Source organism: Ictidomys tridecemlineatus, chromosome 7 (assembly GCF_052094955.1).
Source record: "Ictidomys tridecemlineatus isolate mIctTri1 chromosome 7, mIctTri1.hap1, whole genome shotgun sequence".
NCBI classification, from domain to species: domain Eukaryota; kingdom Metazoa; phylum Chordata; class Mammalia; order Rodentia; family Sciuridae; genus Ictidomys; species Ictidomys tridecemlineatus.
In genome coordinates, this window is record NC_135483.1 from 170370595 (window position 1) to 170392734 (window position 22140).

The following is a 22140-nucleotide window of genomic DNA, read 5'->3' on the forward strand; positions in this document are numbered from 1 at the left end:
TGTGGACACAGACCGCATTGCTTGCTTTCAGCTTTTTATAAATAGCCTTGCACGTCCAAGGGCACTGTCCTAGAGCGCCCTTTCCTTTGAAAGTTCCAAGTCCTTGCTTAAGCCTGTGTACTCTCTGATCCCAAATCTGCCTTTTCAACATGATCTTTCCTTGTCATGGATGCCCTGGTCAAACAGAGCTTTTAGCTTTTCCTTAATATGCCTGCCTGACTTCTTGTGTTCATCCACCCTATTTCAGTCTAGAGGGTCTGCTCTTTGTGCAGACTTCGTTGTTCAAATTGTGTCTTGGAACCTGCCTGAACTCTACTTCTTTACTAAAGTGTTCCTGATAACAGTTGGTGTAATTCATTTCTTCTTTGAGGGCTGCTTCACGATTTGTTTTTTTATCTTATTAGGGTATGGGCTACTTCGTCTTATTTTATCTCTGAGCTTATATTCACCTTGAGAGTAGGGACTGCATTTTCTTTCTCTTTCTGTCCTTGCCCACTCCCTATAGCACGGACGCCTCCATGTGTTCAAGGAATGTCCATCTAATTGAGTCAGGGGACACAGAGACAGTCTAGCCCAGCTGCTGCTCTCTGTGTGGCTGGTGGTGACATTATGAATGTCTGCGGTCCTATGTCTTTCCTGGTCCTAAAATTACTCACTATTTTAATAATTCCTTTATTAAAGGAGCTTTTCTTTTCTTTCTTTAAAGAAATATAGCTTGTACTGTGGTTTGTTATTAAAAAGTGATTTATATATTCATTGTAAATACTTTAAAGAACATAAGTAAACAAAGGAAAGAAAATAAAAGTTGTACAGGAAGCAGTAATTTATTTTACATTTTTGGGTATGTTTTTTTCAGACTTTTTCCTATACGTAATATATACCTATATTAAAAAAATTATTCACATTTATTAAAAATATGTGAATATACACATATTTTAAAAAACCAATGAACCATATTTTCTCATTTGTTCTTTTTCTTGAGTGATGTTTTGAGCAATAGAAGAAGTGTCTATAAAAGTATGTATAAAGGTACTCACATCTACAACATGTGTGTCTGAGAATGTGTGCATTTGTCTAGTTATTTTCTTATAAGTAGATCTTGTGGACTCAAAGGCGAACATGCTTTCAGGGTGATAGCATTGTCAAATGTCCCCTAAAGTGCCGGTTTACCTATGTCCTTGCTAGCTTTTACCACTATCATTCATTTTTATTTTCTAAATTGAAGGAGGAAAATAATCTCTTATGTTATTTTGATTTACAGGTCTTTTATTGTTAGTACAGTTGTGCATTCATATATGATTAATCTCCATTGGTACTTCTTGTTTTCTTTTTTTTTCCCCCATGAATTACACTTTTTATGTTCTATTTTGTCAATGTCTTTTACTCAGTTTTCTATTGGACTGTTCTTATTTGGTTTGGTTTTTAAGGGCTCTTTATGTTATAGATAGTAACACTTTGTTTTTCATATATTTTCCGTAATATCTTCGTTTTCTTTTTGCAGTGGTGGGAACTGAACTCAGGGTCTTGTGCATGCTAGGCAAGCACTCTATCACCGAGCTTTATCTCCAGCACTCATACATTTATCATTTTTTTTCTCAATTTGTTTAAAAATTTTGTTTATGGTATGTATATCTTTTGTTATTTATGGAAGCCTGCATATTTTTACAGTCTTATCTATGTTTAGTTTTATGACTTCTGGGTTTAAGGTCATATGTTAAAAGACCTCTGTTCCTTAATGTTCAGCTGTGTTTTTTATGGTAAATATATTGCTTTGTTTCAGAACATATTTAGCTTCCATACATACATTCTTAGTTTGGTGTAAGGGGTAATGTAGGGATCCAACTGTCTCCAAATATTTAGTTATTTGTCTGAAACATTTATTCTTTATAGGTTTAAAATGTTGTTATTATTATATATTGAGTTTTTGATATGAACTTGACTCTCTTTCTGTCCTGCCCTCTGAACTGTCTAATTAGGCTAGTGTTCTTTATCTTTAGTTACTGTAGTAGTAACGTAAGGTCCTCTTGGTTACTATTTTTTTATTTGAAAAATGTTTGAACTAGACTTAAGCATTCTTTTTTAAAGATGAATTTTAGAATCATTTTATCAAGTTAAAATAAAAAGCTGCCTGACATTTTATTTGGAATTACATTAAAACTACAGAGTGGGCTGAGGGTAATAGACGTCTTTATAATATTGAGTGTTGCCATGGAGAATCAGGGGCTATGATTCATTCAGTAATGACTTCTTTTATGTTTTATCTTTTTAAACTAACAATTTGCAGTTAATTTCACATGCACATTTCTTCACATTTATTTAAACCTACATTTATTCTTAGATTATTTATGCCTATGTATGTGAATATATATCTATGTCTCATACTTATGAACATATATTTTATCTACATATATACATATGCAAAACTTGTTGACATTGCTAGAAATTTTTCCTCCAGATTATTTTTACTTATTTACATATAAATTATTTTATTTTTGCATATTTATCTCATAACTGGTCTTCTTAGTCAACTCTTACTATTTCTATTGTTTTTTTCATTGTTTTTTTAATTCTTTAAACATTTCCTATAAGCCTGAGAAGAACAGAATATTGTATAAACAAATGTGCAGTTTTTCTGAATAGACTAAAAAATGAAAGAAATATGGACCTCTTTACTAGGAGTGACAAGAACTGGACTTGGAGGAGAGCTGTTTCTTCTGGACAAGGTTATGAGAGGTCAAGGTTAATAATGGATTCTCCTCCATTCTCTGCAATTTTGCTATGTGTAATGCCTGGTTTAGTAGTTGTGATAATAAATATTGGGTATGTTAGAAAAGAAGCTGGATTAGCAATGTTCAACAGACTGTAATATTCATTATTTGCTTTGAAATTTGTGCATGAAAGCATTTCAGTCATGTGTAACTGGATTCAAAAGATGTGTCCTCTCTATTTGGATTCAGTTTTTCTGTTTAAAATTTATTTATTTTTTATAACCCATTGGGTTAAAACTAATTTTGTGAGCTTGTGATTCTGTCAGAGAAATCTCAGAATTCTGGTTTACTTTTAGAGACACTGGTGTCCATAACAATGGCTATTTAGCCACTTCATTTGGTCTGATGTCACCTGCTTAGAAGGGAACTCTCACTTGACTTGCTGGAGGACCAAACCAGTTGAGGGGAGGTTCTCAGCCTGTATCACCACCTCAAGATCATCCCATATTTCTCCTCTAACTCCTCCTTTCTTCACTCCACGGTTAACTTGCAGCCCCGTGTTTCTTGTGCTTCTTTTACTAGGGCTTTCTAAACTGTGTTATGGTGCATGGCCTCATCTCCTGGGATGTAGAAGCACCTACACGTTGAACTTTCTGCTGTAGTCTCTCATGTAGTTTAGGTACTCATTAAATTCCTGTTGTGATCGCAAAGAAGCTTAAACCCCTACGTCCTGTTCTTGCTGGGATTGTTCTTTTCCTGCAGCTCTGTTCCTATGAAATATGCCCACACACCTCAGCCTTTGCCTTGCATGGCATTTTTGTCTACCTTAACACAAAGCTTCTATCCAACCTGTAATTATTTTCACCCACTTCATACATCATTGCTGCACTCTATTTCCCAACCTTTCCGTATCTACAATATTTTGCCCAGCATAAACACCTTATTTTATTATTTACACACACAGGAATACATATTTTTCTAGCTCAAAAAACTTTTAACATAAAAACTATTTTAGGTAGTGTGAATCAAAATTTTTTTTCCCCTAAACTTTAAAAAAGTAGTAATTGAAAAATAATTTTACTTTTTAAGTCTGTTGTGTTCAAAAACAAAAGCAATGTAAGGACTCAAGCCTAATTGCAGGTTAGAAGCTTATGCTTGTATGAATGTACTGAGTTAAAAATCATGTGTCTATCTTCATTACCACGTACGGTAATTACTTGATGAATTCAAATTACCTTCCGTGTATAAAAGGGAAAGAAAACCTTCAAGTGGGACAAGGGAGTGGGTGTAATGCCGTTGCACAATGTCACTGCTTGAGGCCCTGTAAAGTTGAGGGTCTCCATGGTGACCAGCATTGGCCATCACTGAATGAATAAATGATTGTGAGACCTGGTGGGAAGGAGTGGCAGGGGACTTCTTGGAAGAATTTGTCAGGGGCCATTTGGGTGTGATCAGGGTTTCAAAAATTGAAAAGGTAAGCAAGCATTAACCAGCAGCAGTCAGGTGACTGAATTTGTATTCTGAAAATGGGCATTCATGGCACTCCGTTTCCAGATGTCATCTGCTGTTTTCACTCTATTTGTGTCATTACCAGTTTGAACACATAGGAAAGTAACTGACATATTTTACTACCGAGAATTAACTTTGAGTATTGTGCTACTACGTACCTAGAACAAAGACATTGTTTGGCAAAGACAAGTCCAGTGTATTACAGTGACTGGTGCCCCTGGCTTTCTGACTCCCACATCTAGGACTGTTGCCTGCTGAAGTTACATGCTGAGAGAGGGGACCTAAGCTACCTACCTAGGGCCTTCCGAAAATAGTGGCTATGTGAAGTGTAATCACAGAACTCTAAAGCAGTGGTGAAGGAGACCTATGCACTGACTGCTCAACTGATATCTCAACTAATATCTCAGCCTCTGATTATGCTTCACCTGTGCACTCTACTGCCCTCTCAGGTAGAACTTGATGTGTGTACCTTAAATATGGCTGTTAAGGTGGGGTGATCATGTGTCCTAGTTTCCTGAGGACAGTCCTTCCTGGTTTCTATATGTCTCTTTTGGTAGCACAATTACTAATATGCCTCTATCCACTCCAAGAAATGTCCTGATTTAGATGATAAATTATATGACCTTCTGGCTGGTGAGCCTTGGAGTTTCTATTCATCATCATTTCACCTTGCTCTACTGGGGAAGGAATGAATGCCCTCCACCCCCAGGTCCCTTCAGAAGAGCTTGTTCTCTCGGTTTCCTAATTAGAGATAGACTGTGGGCTCCACACATAATTTCAGAGAATATAGATTTTAGTCCTAGAAAAGACTTCTAGAGACTGTAGTTTGTTTATTTACATGTAAGTGAGTTTTTAATTTATATAGAACAAATGGTTTCCCTGGTGGTCTACTGCCTATCTTTCCTAGTGGTCTTTTATAGGTCAAGGCCCTGTTATCCTTCTTGTCTCATTCTGAGCAATTATTTTTCTTGATTAGCCCACTCCTGAACCTTCATGATCATCATTGCCCCAAAGAAGGCATATGGTTCTTTTTTTTTTTTTTTTTTTTTTTTTTTAAAGTAACGGATTTGATGGGGCTGGGGTTGTAGCTCAGTTGTAGAACACTTGCCTAGCACCTGTGAGGCACTGGGTTTAATTCTTAGCACCCAAATATAAACAAATGAATAAAAATAAAGGTCCATTGACAACTAAAAAATATTTTTAAAAAAGTAGTGGATTTGAGTTAGTTTCCAAGAAACTAGAAATCATTTACCCTTTCATCCTCTACAGGATGAAAATCATGCAGGGATTTTCTTGGTTAATAACTTTTCTAAGTATTAGGGAATCTTGATAACTTTTCCAGTTATTTAGCTTCTTGGCTTGTCCTCACTGAACCTTCTTGTAATAGGAGATGTATACTTTTGGGAGTTTTGGCTTGGCTCTTCACTTGCCTGCTTTTGTTGCACACATGAATCTCAAACTGAAGGATTCAGACAAACCTATGTATATATTTATAAAGGCAAAACCTCCATAATGCATATCCCTCTCTTTATGTGAATTTCCAAAAGATTAGATATAATAGCAGCTCTGTTTATATATTTGCTGATGATTATGAAATTCTTTGAACATAAATTTCCAAAAGGTTTCTTTGTGATAAATCCTGGAATTAGGATAGTTTAGACAGGGTTTCAGTAACAACCATGAAATCTGAGACTTAACATTATTAAATTATCATCTCTTCCACATTATGGTCAAGTGCAGGTTAAGTGGCTCTCCTAAAGCAGCTCTTCTCCAAATCCTGTCATAGGAACTAAGCCTCATCCATCTTGCAGCTATGCCATCCGCCATCTGGAGCATTGTGGCATCCAGCTTTGTCACAGAGAGAGAGCTTGGATAATCATGCAGGGATTTTAATGGTCACAGTAGAGGGGCAGACATCTCTTCCCCTCTCTCATAAGCCATAATCCAGTCTCCTGGCTATAACCTGACTGCGGGGGAAGGTGAAAACTGCAGTCTTCTGTACCAGGAAGGGAAAAATGAAATGGCTTTTGGTGGATACACAGCATTATTTCTGCCACAGTTCCCTTCTCTGACCTCACTCTTGGCTCCTTTACCACCTTTCAATAGTCTTGCTGTTCTCTGGCTCTTAGGAGTTCAGCATCTTTAAGACTTATCCTTGGCCCTTACATTTTGAGTAAAATTCCATTCAGCCCTATTCTAGAGTTCATGATCTTTTCACTTATCTGGTGGTGGAGGGTGACCATGAAGGTCCAGAGGGAGTGGGTTCAAGAGTTTCTTTGTTCCAGTTCTTCTACTCTCTTCCACTTGGCTTTGAACTTTCATCCTATACTTATCCCTTTACTCCCAAAGGTCATCCATTTTTCACTGAGTAACTTGCATGAGAAGTATGGTAGTAGCCTCCATATATAGATTTTCTGTAACTTAAATAATTGAAAAGGTGTTTAGAAGTTTACATGTTCAGAAACTCCCTTTCAGAAGTTCCTGCAAATTAATGGACTCTTCTAAACCAAACACTTAAATGGTAAATGAAAAATTTCAATTTATGTTTAGGTTAATAATTACTAAATATTAGCAGTACTGGTATTTTAGTCAGTTTTTATTTATTTGCTTATTTTATTTTTATTTTTTGTGACACTGGGGATTGAACCCAGGACCTTATGCACATGAGGCAAGCACTTTACCAATTGAGCTGTATCCCCAGCCCTCAGCCAGCTTTTTCTTTGCTGTGACCAAAACACCTGACAAGAACAATTAGAGGAGGAAAAGGTTATTTGGGCTCATGGTTTCAGAGGTCTAGTCCCTAGATGGCTGACTCCTTTGCTCTGGGCCGGAGGGAGGCAGAACTCCATGGTGAAAAGGCCCAGCAGAGGGAAGCAGCTGAGAGCACAGCAATCAGGGAGCAGAGGGAGCGCCACTCACCAGGGACACAATACAAGCCTCAAAGTCACACCCCCCAGTGACTTTTCAGCTCCAGTCACACCCTATCTATCTTCAGTTACCATCCAATTAATCCATATCAGTGGGTTAATGCACTCACCGATTAGGTTACCACTCTCCTAATCTGATCATTTCACCTCTGAAAAATTCTTGCATTGCCTCACAGATGATCATCTGAAGGACATCTCATAGCTGAACCAGAACAATTGCCACATCAGAACATTCTGTTTCTAGCAGGAGATTGTACGAGGCAAACTACTGAGATGTCAGTGTCTGTCACAGGTTCCTTGAAAAGTAGCTGTTTTTCTTCTTTAAGATTTTTAAAAGAGAATAAAATCATGGCATTTGCAGGTAAATGGATGGCATTGGAGAAGATAATGCCAAGTGAAATTAGTCAATCTCCCCCAAAACAAATGCTGAATGTTTCCTTTGATATAAAGAGGCTGATTCATAGTGGGATAGGGAGGGGAAGAGCATGGGAGGAATAGATGAATTCTAGATAGGGCAGAGGGGTGGGAGGGAAAGGGAGGGGGCAGGGGATTAGCAAGGATGGTGGGATGTGATGGACATCATTATCCAAAGTACATGTATGAAGACATGAATTGGGTGTCAACCTACTTTATATACAAACAGAGATATGAAAAACTGTGATATATATGTGTAATAATATTGTAATGCAAAAAAACCAAAGTACATGTATAAAGACATGAATTGACATGTACTTTACATACAAAGATATGAAAAACTGTGCTTTATATGTGTAATAAGAATTGTAATGTATTCCATTGTTGTGTATTTAAAAAAATAAAATCAATTAAATAAAAAAAAGATTTTTAAATTCAGGCTGGGGTTGTAGCTCAGTGGTAGAGCACTTGTCTAGCATGTGTGAGGCACTGGGTTCGATCCTCAGCACCACATAAAAAGAAATAAATGAAATAAAGGTCCAAAAATTTCTCAAATTCAAGAGTTAATAGACATAGGTATGGCCATAAGTGAAATAATCCCTTTAAAATGGCAAAATAGGATTATTAAAATGACCTTTATCAGATTTGATGACAAATGTTTTGACTGCCATTATCTACTCTTCTAACCACAAGCAAAAATAGTGGTCTAAAATAACTTTGTTTCCAACTCCTAGGCCTGCACCAGCAATTGTGTGGTTGAGAATTTTGAAAACAAGAAATTACTGGTAGAGAGATGCAATTAGATCCAGTTAGGGAAACCTCTCTGCTCTTGCTGTTGCCAATGCTTTCCTCAGAGAGGTGTTATCATCCAGGGCCCTGTTTATGTGCATCCACGGTGCTGGTAGTTGACTTAGTAACTGGCAGTGAAAGAGTTTCTGTACCCTGTCAGGCATTCCCATGTATATAGAGTTAGTAATGTCATTACTTTTACCAGTACTTAAATTTTTAAAAGGGAATTAATAGATATACTATAATTTAAGTTTTGAATGTAGACAGTTGTCAGTCAGTACACATTTGTTTTATAATAGGAATTGTGCAAATTCAGTAGGAATTGGGGAATTCAATAGGAAAATATGACTGAGTATAAGCATCTACTGTATTTCTGTGTTGTGAAGGTTGCCCTCTGCCACAGAGTACTGATCATACACTTGAGGTTCTCATTTGACTGCTGACTGGCTTTAAGCTACCCCTTTGCAACCCTCCTCACTGGATCCTGATAGAATGCATTAGGTGCAGCTCCCAAAATGATGCAAAACCAGAGTCCTCCCATTCTTCAGTTAAAGAAGAATGCCAAGGTTTCCTAATGTGGCAAAATTATAGAAAGTCAGAATTTCAGAATAGGAGGGACCTGAGGAATCTTCGGTTGTATTCTTTTGTTTTTTGCAAAGGGAAGCAAAGACCTAAATTTAGGATACATCAGTGGCTCCAAGTGGGACATACTGACCTCCGACATTACCATTAGAATTAAATGAGTTAATGCCTCTGTAGCCCTCAGAACAGTGCCTGGACACAGCAAGTGGTCAATAAAAGCCAGTATCATATGTTATCATTATTCCTAGTGGCAGACCCAAAAAGGAATACAGGTGCCCCTAATTCAGGGCTCTTTAGGAGATACAAATTTTATATTTCACACATTGTTCAGGGAACAACATTTTTAGAATTTGAGTTAAAGTCTCAGTAGTTATAGAGCCACAGTGCCTACTACTGGATACTTAGTGTTGATTTCTGGGCTAAGCACTTAATATTCATGGATTCATTTAATCCTCCCAGTGTTCTATGAGATTCACACTTTTGATTTTCCCCATTTGACACAAGTTGGGAACTTGCCCATGGACTTACCACCAATAATGAGGCTGGATGAGATTTAAGCCTGCTCTCTCTCACTTCAAAGTCTATATTCTTTACCATTATTTTTCACTAGGAGTTGCCAAACTACAGCTCACAGGCTAAATACAGACCTACCTATTTTTTTTATAGTCTGCATTCTAAGAATGTTTTTTTTATTTTAAAAAATTTTTAAATGGTTGAAAAAAAATCTAAAGATGAATATTTCCTTACACATCAAAAATAGCATGAAATTAAAATTTCAGTGTCTACAGATAAAGTTTTTTTTTTTTTTTAATACAGTCACAACCATTCATTTGTGTATTGCCTGTGGCTACCTGTGTGACATGGTGGCAGAGCTGAGTGGTTGTCAGAGATACCTGGTGGCTGGCAAAGCCTGAAATCATGTTTATCTGACCTTTATTGAAAAACAAAACTTGCCAGTTCTTGTTCTATGTTCTTCTTCACTGGTTAGGTTTTATGAAATTTCAATTATTTGAATATAATTGTGGGATTTTTGGGGGGAGGGCGGGGGTTCCTGTCTCCTCCTACTCCTTGCAGTTTAGTTTGTTCAATTTTCATTGACATATCAAATGAATCACACTTCAGTTGTCTGTGTCTTGTCTTTTTAAGCAGACTGAAGACCGATTTGTTTCTGGATGATGTTTGCAACTTGGTGATGACCTGTCTTTATACTACCGGTGGACTGTGACCATTGGTGCTTTGTCCCCCTGCGTTTATTTATTGAGCTGGCTATTTTTATACTTCCAGGGTTTCAGATGCAGAAATCACTCTATTTTCTTTCCTTTATAGTGGTTTGCTGTCTTCTGATTACGTGGAGATTCACTATGAAAATGGGAAGCCACAGTACTCAAAGGTATGGTTTGAAGCTTTGGGACAGCCTGTGTAAGCACACCCCTCACAGGACAGGCCCCTGCACCCCAGATTGCTTGGTGTGTCTGTCAACGAAAACACCTGGCCTCCTATGCAAGGTTACTGTGTTACAAGGAGAAATTCATTACAACATGCAAATATTTGAGGTAACATTAGAGATTCTGTATATCTGGAACAATATGGAAATGTTTATTGTTTTAGTCATGCATACAGTATCTTATGTAATGGTATAAAGGGCTGAACTTTCCAGATCAACACCTCAGTCCAAATTAGGCATCCCTTATTTCAAATGCTTAGCATTTTGGGGTTTGGATTTAAAAAAAGTTTCACAATGTTTTTGTAATTGTAATGAGATATTTTTGTGATGGGACCCAAGTCTAAACATGAAATTCATCTATATTTCATACACATAGCCTGAATATAATTTTATATAACATTTAAAATAATTTTGTGCACGAATCTCATAGTGTAAGATTTTCTACTTGTGGTGTCATGTTAGTGCTTAAAAAGTTTTTCGAGTGTTTTGGATTTCAGTTTTTGAGATTGGAGATGCTCAATTAGGCTCTTATAGTCACAGCATCTGAATTATAAGAATAGATGGGCTCTTAGAATGACTATTAAGTACAAGTTACTTTGGTGCCCAAGAAGGGGAAGAGGACAAGAAGAGGAAATGAGACTTAAGGAGCACTCTCTTCATAATCTTCACAGCAGTCCTACGGGGGTGGATATTATTACTCTTGTTGTGCGGAGGAAGAAACTGAGGCAGAGAGAGGGTAAAGAAACCTTCTTGAGGTCATTAAACATTGTCATATAAAGGTATTTGATTTCCTTCAGTTGGAGGTTAAACTTCCCTCTCTTCATGGAGGATCAATGAAGCGAAAGAGAGCTTAAATTAAAGCAAGAGAGAGTTCATTTGTAAGTAAAAAACGCAGTGATCTCCACCAGTCTCGGTGAAAGTCTGTGGAATGGCTACAGAAAGGGACTCTGATTTGGGTAGTGCCACTGAGCTTAGCAGTATCCATCAATACCATTGACACAGGAGAGGAAATGGAACAAAGCAAAGTGGGGAAATATCATTGATTTTGCTCTTTTCTAGGTTGCTAATGAGTGTCAGCATAAAAGTGGCATCTTTCATGTGTGGACTTGCCAAGCTGTGCAGCAGGGAGCATGGGGATCCTCAGTCTGTAGCCTCTCAGCAAATATTTATGGGTGGCCTTAATTGTAAATACTGCCCAGGGGCCATGGTATTTCTTAGGATCTATAACTGTCCAATTAACAGTGGGCACATTTGTAATTTGAAGTGTGTTTTAGTCTTTGAATTGTATGCCACAGATTCTGTTATTATTACTATTCATCAGTTCTTGTCTTAGGCTGCATCTTGGGGGTTTGTTGAATGGCCCTAAAAGTTAATGCTGTGGAAAGTGAGCAGCAATGCTAAATCAAGCACAGGAATGGTGCTTCCTGGCATTTGTACAAACCAAAGCTTCTGTCAGCTGTGCCAGTGCCCTGAACACTGCGGATGCTGAATCATGAGTCTGGAGTAGACAAGATTGCATGAGAACTTTATAGACTCAGCAAATGAGCAACCTTTGCATCCTGCAGTAACCTAATCTAAACTTCTCACCAAGAAGTTCAGTCGATTTTTTTTTTCCTTTTTTAAAGAAGCAGAATAGCTAATTGGCCTCCAGAAGTCATTTGAGGTCCTCAAAGGAAGCCTTATCATTACTAACACACTCCAGGCTTCCTGTTGATTGTAACTAAAATTTAAAACAGAGGATGGCAAAAGAAAACATGTTCACTGCAGTTTGTTTTTGTGTTTATTCCTTTTTTCTCACTATGACTCATTTTCTCCAAATAGCTCTCTGACGTTCACAGCCTAGTTGTACTAGTGCAGTGGGTAAGGTTGCTGAGAAACCAAGCAAGATACCTGGACATAAAATATGAGATGTAAGGTTACTGAAAAATTCCATTGGGTAAGATCCAATGGTGATGGGCTGGACAGATGTTTTATCAGGAAGTCCAGTGGCAACAGGGTGAACATCTGCACCTCTGACCCACATAGTACATCCAGTACCTTGTCAGGAAGTATCACCTCCTATCCCTTAGGATACTTTGTCTGGAAGCTGATGCCTGGATAAATTCTTCCCTCTCCATGGTTCTTTGGCAGTACCAGTAGGGAAAAGGGTTTTATATTAATTTGCTTAGTTCCTTATATGACCAGCATCCCAAGGAGCAACTATCTTGGCTTGCGTGCAAGAAAGCAGCTTTCCACAGATAACACTAACTTGCCCTAATTCCCAGCACACATGAGAGAAAGTCAGTATCCTTCAAGATAATACATATCTTGACATTCTGGCCCAGATGTCCTCTCATTGTTTCCTTAACCAGGCAAGTTTTTTGGGAACAGAAAGAGGCATTCAGGGGCATGTTCTTTTACTGTCTCCCTTTTTTCAAGAATTACACAAGCTTGCTTCACGGATAATGAGTTAATGGTAAATGCCTGTTTTTTATGTGTCTATGTTTATATACCCCTGCAAACCTCAAGATGATATGGTACACACAATTCTGTGGCAAGATTTAAAAGTTCTAATGATAGTATAAATACTTTGGCATGCATTAAATATCTTGTAGACCTTCACTTTTTAAAATTGCATACCATTCTTTTAAATTAGTTTGTTATAATTTGTTTGAAAATCCCATGGTCATTGACATTTAAATTGTTGCTAATCTTTCACTCCAACCCAAAGGAAAGAGCACATCCTTAATACTTCCTGTAGAATTAATTCTGAGAATTGGATTTTCTGGGTCGCAGAGTTTGTTCAATTTTTGGAAGGCTTTGGTACAAAGAGGCAGTTTTTCTTCCTGAAAGCTTATAGAAATTCACATTCCCACTAGCATTGCATACATGTTTTTAGAGCCATTTTACAGTAAACTTTATAATGATTACTTTCCATGTTGTTTAAGAAAACCTTTATACAGAGTACCAGAAAGACAAATTAGTATGTAAGAATGGCTAGGTTCAACTTGTACACATTATATAATCCTTCCTTCCAAAGATCACCAAAGTGTACACACATAAAGCCACCTGCCCACCCCCACACACCGTGTACTGTTCACAAGGTGAGAGAAGAATGGAAACACAGACACTTAGGATATTCTGGAAATTAATTGCAAACAAATGCCACATCCACCCTTGGAAGAGGGTTGTCTAGTTTTTCCCATTTCCTCTCTGTCAAGCCCTACTTCCCACTTGTATCTACAAAGAGGATAATGTCTTGGCTTTTACCTTTGTTCAATGAAAGTGGGATAAAAAGATTCCTTTCCAAGTGACACAAATACAGGAACTAGAAAGGTAAAAAAAATATATTTAAGCACATAATATAAGTGCCAGGTGTCAGTTGATGCATATGGAAGAACATTTTTCCTGTTCCCAACTCAGTACTTTTTTTTTAAAAAAATATTTATTATTTAGTTGTACACAATGCCTTTATTTTATTTATTTTTATGTGGTGCAGAGGATCGAACCCAGGGCCTCACACATGCTAGGTGAGTGCTCTACCGCAGAACCACAACCCCAGTCCCTCAGCAGTACTTTTTATTTGAGTTCACACTGCAGTACTTTTTATTTGAGTTTGCACTGCAGTACTTTGTACTTGGTTTACAATAAAACAATTTTTCCTACGAATTTAAAAAATAACTTAGTTATCTTTTGTTTGAACAAAATTATTGAGATCTAATTTGCATGCGGTTAAGTATATCATTAAATTGGTTTTAGTATATTTACAAAACTGTGCATCCATCAACATAATGTAATTTTAGAACATTTTCTTCGCCCAACAAAGAAATACTCCACTTATTAATAGTCATATCCTATCTTCTCTCTCATCAGCCTTAGGTAACTACTAAGCCACTTTTGTATATCTATGGATTACCTCTTTTGGATAGAAACAAAATCTATGTAACGTGTTGTTTTGTGATTGATTTCTTTTTTTTTTCCAGCTTTATTGAAGTGTAATTGAAAAATAGGACTTAAATATAATTAGTTACACAAGTTAGATTTTATATATGAGTTGTATACATTTAATTTGTGCAAAGCACTGTTTTGATATACATATACAATGTGAAATGATCACTACACTCAAGCTAATTAACATCTATCACTTTATATATTTATTTATTTTTGTAGTGAGAACATTTAAGTCTATCCTCCTAGCACATTCAAGATGCTATGATTAATGTAGAAACCGGTCTGCTCATTGGATCTCTCGATGGGATCTCTAAAATTCACTCCATCTAGAAACTGCTCCATCTTCAGATGAGATCTCTGGAATCCATTCACCTTGTATGACTGAAACTTCGTACCCTTTGAACAACGTCTTTGTTTTTCCTTTTCCCCAACATTCTACTCTTTGCTTCTAGGAGTTCTGATTACTTAAGATTCCACATTAGGAGAGATTGTGTAGTGTTTGTCTTTCTATGCCTGGCTTCTTTCAATTACCACAGTGTACCCCAGATTCATCTGTGTCATCACAAATGGCAGGATTTCCTTCTTTTTTTTTAACACAGAGTAATATTCCATTATATGTACATTTTTTTGGGTATTTGTTCGGCCCTCGATAGGCTGTTTTGCTGTTTTGACTTTTATGAACAATGCTGCAGTGAATGTGACAGTGAAGTTATCTCTTTGAGATGCAGATTTCATTTTCTTCTTATTTTTAACTTTTTGAGGAAACTTTATACTGTTTTCCACAATGGCTCTGCCAATTCTTATTTCTACCAACTGTTTACGGAGATTGCTGTTCTCTACATTCTCCCCACACTTCTTTAAAAAATTTTTTTTAAAATGATAGACATCCTGACAGATGTTAGATGATATCTTATTATTTAAATTTGCATCAGTTTCCCTAATAATTAGGGATGCTGAATACCTTTTCATGTACCCACTGGCCACTTTATGTCTTCTTTTGAAAAATGTCTATTCAAATCATCTGCCCATTTTTAACTTGGGTTATTAGTTTTCTTGCTTTTAAGCTTCGTTTCTTATATGTTTTGGATTCTAACCCCTTGTCAGATATGTGGTTCACAAGTATGTACTCCTATTCTATTATTGGCTGTTTCTTCTCTCTGTTGTTTCCTTTGCTTTTTTAGTTTGATGTAGTTACACTCGTCTGTTTGCTTTTTTTTGCCTGTGCTTTTCGTGTCATGACCCCTGCCCACACCACAAAAAAAAAAAAAAAAAAAAAAAAAAATGACTTCCAGGACCAATGGCTGCAAGCTTTTGCTTTGTTGCTATGTCAATCAACTTTACTCACGAGATTATTCCAAATAAGCTAATTTTTAACATTTCAGTTCTTATAAAAGTATTAGGCAGCTTGGAAGGCTGAGGCAGGAGGATCCTGAGTTCAAAGCAGCCTCAGCAAAAAAGCAACTCATTGAGATCCTGTCTCTAAATAAAATGTAAAATAGGGCTGGGATGTGGCTCAGTGATCCAGTGTCCCTGAGTTCAATTCCAGGTACCAAAAAATTAATTAATTAAATAAAAAATAAAGGGTTGGGCCCCAATATAATATTATAAAACACTTCTCAATTTCAACATGTTCCTGTTAAATCTCTTTTAGGTGAGCCATTAAGTGCATGCTAATTCTTTGATTTTTCTTCTTCTTTTAAAAGAAACTACCACCAGCAGTATATGATTGAATAGATGAATGAAATGCACCCTTCCCAGATTTCTTCCACCTTATTATAATTTCTTTGTCATTGTTCGGTGGGGAGAATGTCCTTTCTGGATGCTGGTTTCACCTTGGCTTCTTCCAGCCCCTTTTCTCACTCTTGCCCATGGGAGAGTGCACATGCCTATATAGTCACTCTCCTAACCCCCTGTTTGTGTGGGGTCCATCTAGGCTCTCAGTCGTGTAGTGACAGTCCCTGTCTGGGGGGTGTTTATTGGCTATGGGTAAGTCTGGCCCACTCAGGGAGGTAGCATTAACAGGCCTGTTATCTTCTCAACTAGTCAATAAGAAGGTGATATTTTGATCTCTGCATCACTTTCGTGTCACTCATTTGGTTTTAAACGTAGGTAGGTACAGCTGCACGCCCAGCTGATGGGTATAATAGAAAAGATGAACAATGAACGGCAAGTCCTAGAGAGACAATGGAGAAATTGAAATCCTCACGCCAGACAATTTGTCAGTTCCTCAAAAGTTTAGCCTAGAGTTACCGTATGCCTCAGTGTATATACCTCTAGGTATATATCCAAGTGAATTACAAACATTCCACGCAGAAACTTGTACATAAATGTTCATAGCAGCATTATTGATAATGACCCAAAGTGCACATGACTCAAATGTCCATCAGTTGATGAATGAATAAAGAAAATGCAGTATATTCACACAGTGGACAAAGTATTAATACATGCTACAACATAAATGAACCATGTAAACATTATGCTAAGTGAAAGAAACTAGGTGTAGAGGACCACATTTTACACTTTTTATGCAAAATGTTCAGAGTAGTCAGTCATATCCTTAGACACCGCAAAATGGGTTAGTGTTTTCCAGGGGCCTGTGGAAGGGAAGAAGCATGGAGAATAAATGCTAATGGACACAGAATTTCTTTTTGGGGTGATGAAAGTATTCAGAAATTAGTGGTGACATTTGCACAACTTGGTGAGTATACTAGATACTATGGAATTACACTTTAAAGACTAAATTTTGATGTGTGTGCATTACATCTCAAAAGAATAAAACTCTCGGGTGGAAGAAGGAGATTATTTACCCACCTTATTCAATACATCCGACCCTTTAAGATTGATCTTATGAATAAAACCTTCTTATTTACTCATTCAACACTGTCCTCTAGGTTCATCTATGCTGTCGCAATGGCAGAATCTCCTTTTAAAGGTTGAATAATATTCCATTGTATTTGCATACAGTGAAATAAACTGACACAGAAAGGAAAGTACTACATGGTTTTATTTACATGTGGAATTTAAAACAAGTCAATACACAGAAACAGGCAGGGTTTGTGGGTGAGGATGGGGAGATATAGGTCGAAGGGCACTAAGTTTCAGTTCTGTAGGATGTAAATGTAAGATATCTAATGTATAGTATGAGGACTATAGTCAATAATATTGTATCGTGTGGTGGAAATTTGCTAAGAGAGTAGATTTTAGGTCCTCTTATCCTATATAGTCACAAAAAATAAATATGTGGGGTAAGACATGGTAGTTTACTTGACTATGGCAACCATATCTATCTATCTGTCTAAAATATCTATATGTCTATATATCTATGTGTGTGTGTATATGTATATATAGTTATATACTTTAGATATGGACCATTTAAAACATTCTGTTCTTGCCCTTGTTCTTTTCATATAACCACAAAACCCTCTTAGAATGTCCTTTGTGTTTTTCTTGTCAACATCATGGCTCAGCTTGAGCTTTCATCAGTGAAGGCTATTGAGCAGCAGGAGAGTAGAGATCATCAGTGGACCCTATGTGTAGAGTTGCTGGAAGGAAGGAGTTCTGTGTAGAGCAGAGAAAATTGGAAGAACGAGTGTCCCAAAGACCCTGTTCAACGTAGTTGTCCCTCAGTTTCTGTGGGAGGTTGGTTTCAGGATGCCACTTGGATTACAGTCTGAGGATGATCAAGTGCCCGGTATAAAATGGAGTGGTCTTTGCAGGTAACCTCTGTACATCCTCCTGTAGACTGTTGATCATCTCTAGACGACTTACCATCCCTAAGACAATGTCAACGCTGTGTGAATAGCTGTTGTATGGTTTAGGGAATATGATAAGAAAAAAAGGCCCGGTGTGTTCTGAGTATTTTCATCCTGCTGTGGTTCAGTCTGTGGATGCTGAACCAAGGACGCGGAAGGCCGACTCCAGGGATGAGGGAGGGGTGGGCACTGTTGCGACTACTCAGAGCCGGGCAGGGGTCTTTTCGGTCACATGTCTTCATGTCTTTTCTAACTTTTTCTTTTTTTATTTCTTCTCTTCACTCCTTTTCTTTTGTTCCCATTCCTTCTTCTTTTATTATTTTTTTTAATAAATTTCCTCAGGCTGCTTTTCTTCATCTATTTTCCTTTTCCTCTCAGATTGTCATAATTGGATTTAAACATACATTTGTGTGTTCTTTTTCTAACCAAAAAGAAGTGATTTAAAGCTTGCTTTCTACCCTTTAGCTTAAATGAAATGGCTTTTTGACTAGTGTGTACATTTTGATTTTTTCATAGCCTTCGAATTAATAACTGGCTTTTAAAAACATTGCTCATCACTGGTAAATCATGAGCAATTTAAGTCATAATAAGGAAAGAAACCTTTTATATTAGATGTAGAATTATTGGTTATTTGAGTTTCAAATCAAAATTATTATTGCTAATTATTTTAAAAATTACCTTTCTTGGCAACATTCTGAGCACATTATAGAAAATGAAAGAAGCATGGGGTTAAAAAATGCCCCAGGAAATCAAGATAGTGACAATACTGACTCTTCAAGGCTAATTTTAAGGTTTTTCTTTTGTTTGTTTGGTGCTGGGGATTGAACTCAGAGGCACTCGACCACTGTGCCCCCTCCCCAGTCCTATCTTGTATTTTATTTGGAGACAGGGTCTCATTGAGTTCCTCAGTGCCTCGCTTTTGCTGAGACTGGCTTTGAACTCACAATCCTCCTGCCTCAGCCTCTCTAGTTGCTGAGATTACAGGTGTGTGCCACCGTGCCCAGCTGTTAATTAAGTTTGAGCAGTGTTGAACATTTATATTGCATTGGTACAGCCAGCCAAATTGTTCTGATACTTTATTAACAAACTGCTGCAAGAATGTTTTTTCCCTGTCTAATTTAATGAAGGTAAATAATTAAACTGGTGCTGGAGTTTCAAATTCCCTGATTCTCTGAAATTGTTTTTTTCCTTTTTCTCATTCTGCAGTCTTCCAATTCAGGTACATGCATCGCATTATAGATATCTTTTTTTTTTTCCTACTTATCTTTTGCTACCAGACCTCTGGTTTAAAAAATAGATTTGCATAACCAGTTAGTTGATCATTTGAAGTATTTAAAAATGTGTATGTAGAATAATAACTTGAGTATGATGTCATCATTTTTAGTCTATTCAGAACCTGGATCTCCTAACATACACCATTTCCTAGCCAAGATCTGGGTAGTTTATTTTAAAATGTTTATGCAGACCTTCAGGAGTTGATTGAAAATGTCAAGGCTGGGTCACCATGGATGTTCAGGTTTATGGGAATTTCTTAGGCTATGGGGATAATAAGAACCTGCTGGTGGAACTTTACTTAAGCAGATGAGGTAAACAGACACAATGGTGGAGTGGGACAATTTTAAAAAATTAAATGTTGGCTGGCTCCTTTATGTTTTTTTCCCCAATAGAACTTAGCAAGCCAGATGAAGCTCAAACCTGAGAGAGCCACCCCTTCCATCTGCTTTCCATCTCCTGAAATTTTATAGGCACTCCCCGTCTGCTGCCTTTTCCTCTCTTGTCTTTGTCCTTGTGGGTTTATACCCCTTTTTATTCCTTAACTGTTATTCAAGGGAGTTATTGGTGGCTCTCTTTTCATTGAAGGGAGGAGAATCACACCATTCCTGTTATTAAATCAATGGTATCAGAGAACCAAGTACTTTTTTCTCTTCCAAGTTTGGTATCACTAGAATTATGAAGTTGCTGTCCCTAGCCATACCTGATTACGAGGTGTTTTCAAAGATGCCTGTGGTCTCAGGATTTCTGTATTTGAAGAACAGGCCTGGGTTCGGAGCTTGGCTATCCTGGGGGGCAGAGTTCTGGTCTGAACATTATTTGGCTCGTGGAGTGTTCTGCTTCAGTGGAAGTGGTGGGTTGAGAAAGTTAGTATGCTTACCAGGATTTTAATTTCCTCTGCCAGTAAGTTCCATTTATCAGATGCTCTATTTTTTGTTGAATTTAATTAACTGACTCACAGTTTGGATGTGAAAATGCTGATGTCCGCGGGGGGCACACAGATAACTTGCATCATGTGCCTAATTAGCTTTCCTTGGTTCTCTTTCCTGCTGTTTGCTTAATCCATCTGTGACCACTCATAAGGGGCTGATGCTGGCCAGTCCTTGTGAATGGTCTGAGGCTTTCCTAACTGGAAAAAGAGACATTAGCTCAAGAACCTGAAGACGTGGAATTCAGTTTTGTCTATTGCTCTTGTTGGCAGAGCCTTCAGCACTTGGTGCCTGTCTCCCAATTGGTACATGGAGTTAGTGGTTTTGGTCATGCTGTGATTATTTAAGATGGCGGATTGTTGGGTGGGAGGCATTCCTGGGCTGACTATCCAGTGTCACTGGGAACCAGGCCCTCTGGGTGTAGCCCCTCTTTACTGACCCACTATCATTATGCTCCTTACCCCCAAAAGGTTGCCTCTTCTCTCTCAGGAGTTTATTTTATACAGAATACCTCAAGATCTTACTTACTTTGAGGTGGCATTTAGAAAATGCTATAAAGATCTGAAGAGTTGCCAAATAGTATTTTTTCTACAATACTTTTAAGAAATCTTATAAATTTAATATTAAGAAACTCAGAAAACCTTCTAATACTATAATTGGAAACTACCAAAATGTTAATAGTGCTTAATAAAACTACAATTTAGATAATAAGCTTTCTAATTATGCTAAACATTAAGGGGTGAATATTATCTTTGATCTCATTTAAGGTTTAGAAAACATGGTTATCCACATTCCAATATATAGAGAACTTAGGTTCTCTTCAGATAATATCCTACCTTAATTCAAAGGTAACAATGACCTTGACAGTGAGCATCAACCTTAACTTTCCATTGCAGATGAATGAAACTTAGATCTAAGAAAGGTCTTGGAAATACTTTATGGGGAAAAAAAGAATATTTTTAGGAAAATCTGGAAATAGCTTTTCTTAGAAAGGTCAAGTAAATATGAGAGCTTGCTATGCATTTACTTCTAACCATCACTTGACTTAAGATAGCTTTTTGGTGTGATACAAAGTGCTAAATAATCAATTTGATGGAATTTACAGTTACCCATGGCCATTTTTAGAACCATGTGAAGAATCTGAAATGTAAATTGCTGAATATTGACCTGAATTCTCAAGTTGCTGAGATATGTGGTACCATTTGTCCTTATAGGTTTCAGAGTTAAACACACACATAGAATTTAACATATGCAACCAATAACTCTATGCAAGTTTGCTATTTGAGGACAGAATATATATATATAAAATAACAGTTAAGGAGTATATATATACACAATGGCAAGGACAAGAGAAGAGAAGTCAGCAGATGAGAAGTGTCCATAAAATTTCAGGAGATTCAGCAGATGGAAGAAGGGTCCCTCTTTTGGCTTTGAGCCTTTCCTTTTTGCTAAGTTCTCTTGGTGGGAGACAGGAAGCAGAAAAACAATTCATGTCACTAAACTCAGAAAGGCTCAGGAATCAAAGGCGTTTGAAAAGAGAAAGTTGGTTGAAGGTTTACTTGAAGAGGAATCTCTGATTTAGACAGGTGGCCATTCCTTTCTAGTCTGGTGAAGGCGCTTAATCTGTGGAGAAACATGGAAAGGAGGAAATCACTAGAGAAATAATAAAAGGTAGTTTCCCAGAACTGAGTGCATGAGTCTTCTTGATTACAAAGTACCAGAGTGCTCAGTGTATTGAAGGAGAAATGACCCAGACCAAGGCACAGTATGGGACTGCATGAAAATGAGAATAAATAGAATTTCCTGAAGCCTTCTTAAAAGAGAAACAGCAGACTTTATAGAAACATCTAAAAATTAGAATAATGTTCATTTGTCACAGCCCCT

General features: G+C 37.3%; 1 protein-coding gene across 1 annotated transcript in view; it reads left to right on the forward strand.

The window, feature by feature from the left end:
- The window catches only part of Adam23 (ADAM metallopeptidase domain 23), a 168052-nt gene that overhangs the window by 65641 nt on the left and 80271 nt on the right, over window positions 1–22140 (forward strand). Inside the window, 1 exon segment of the mRNA XM_013362781.4 lies at window positions 10256–10319. Within this exon segment, the coding sequence (XP_013218235.3) occupies window positions 10256–10319 (64 nt within the window).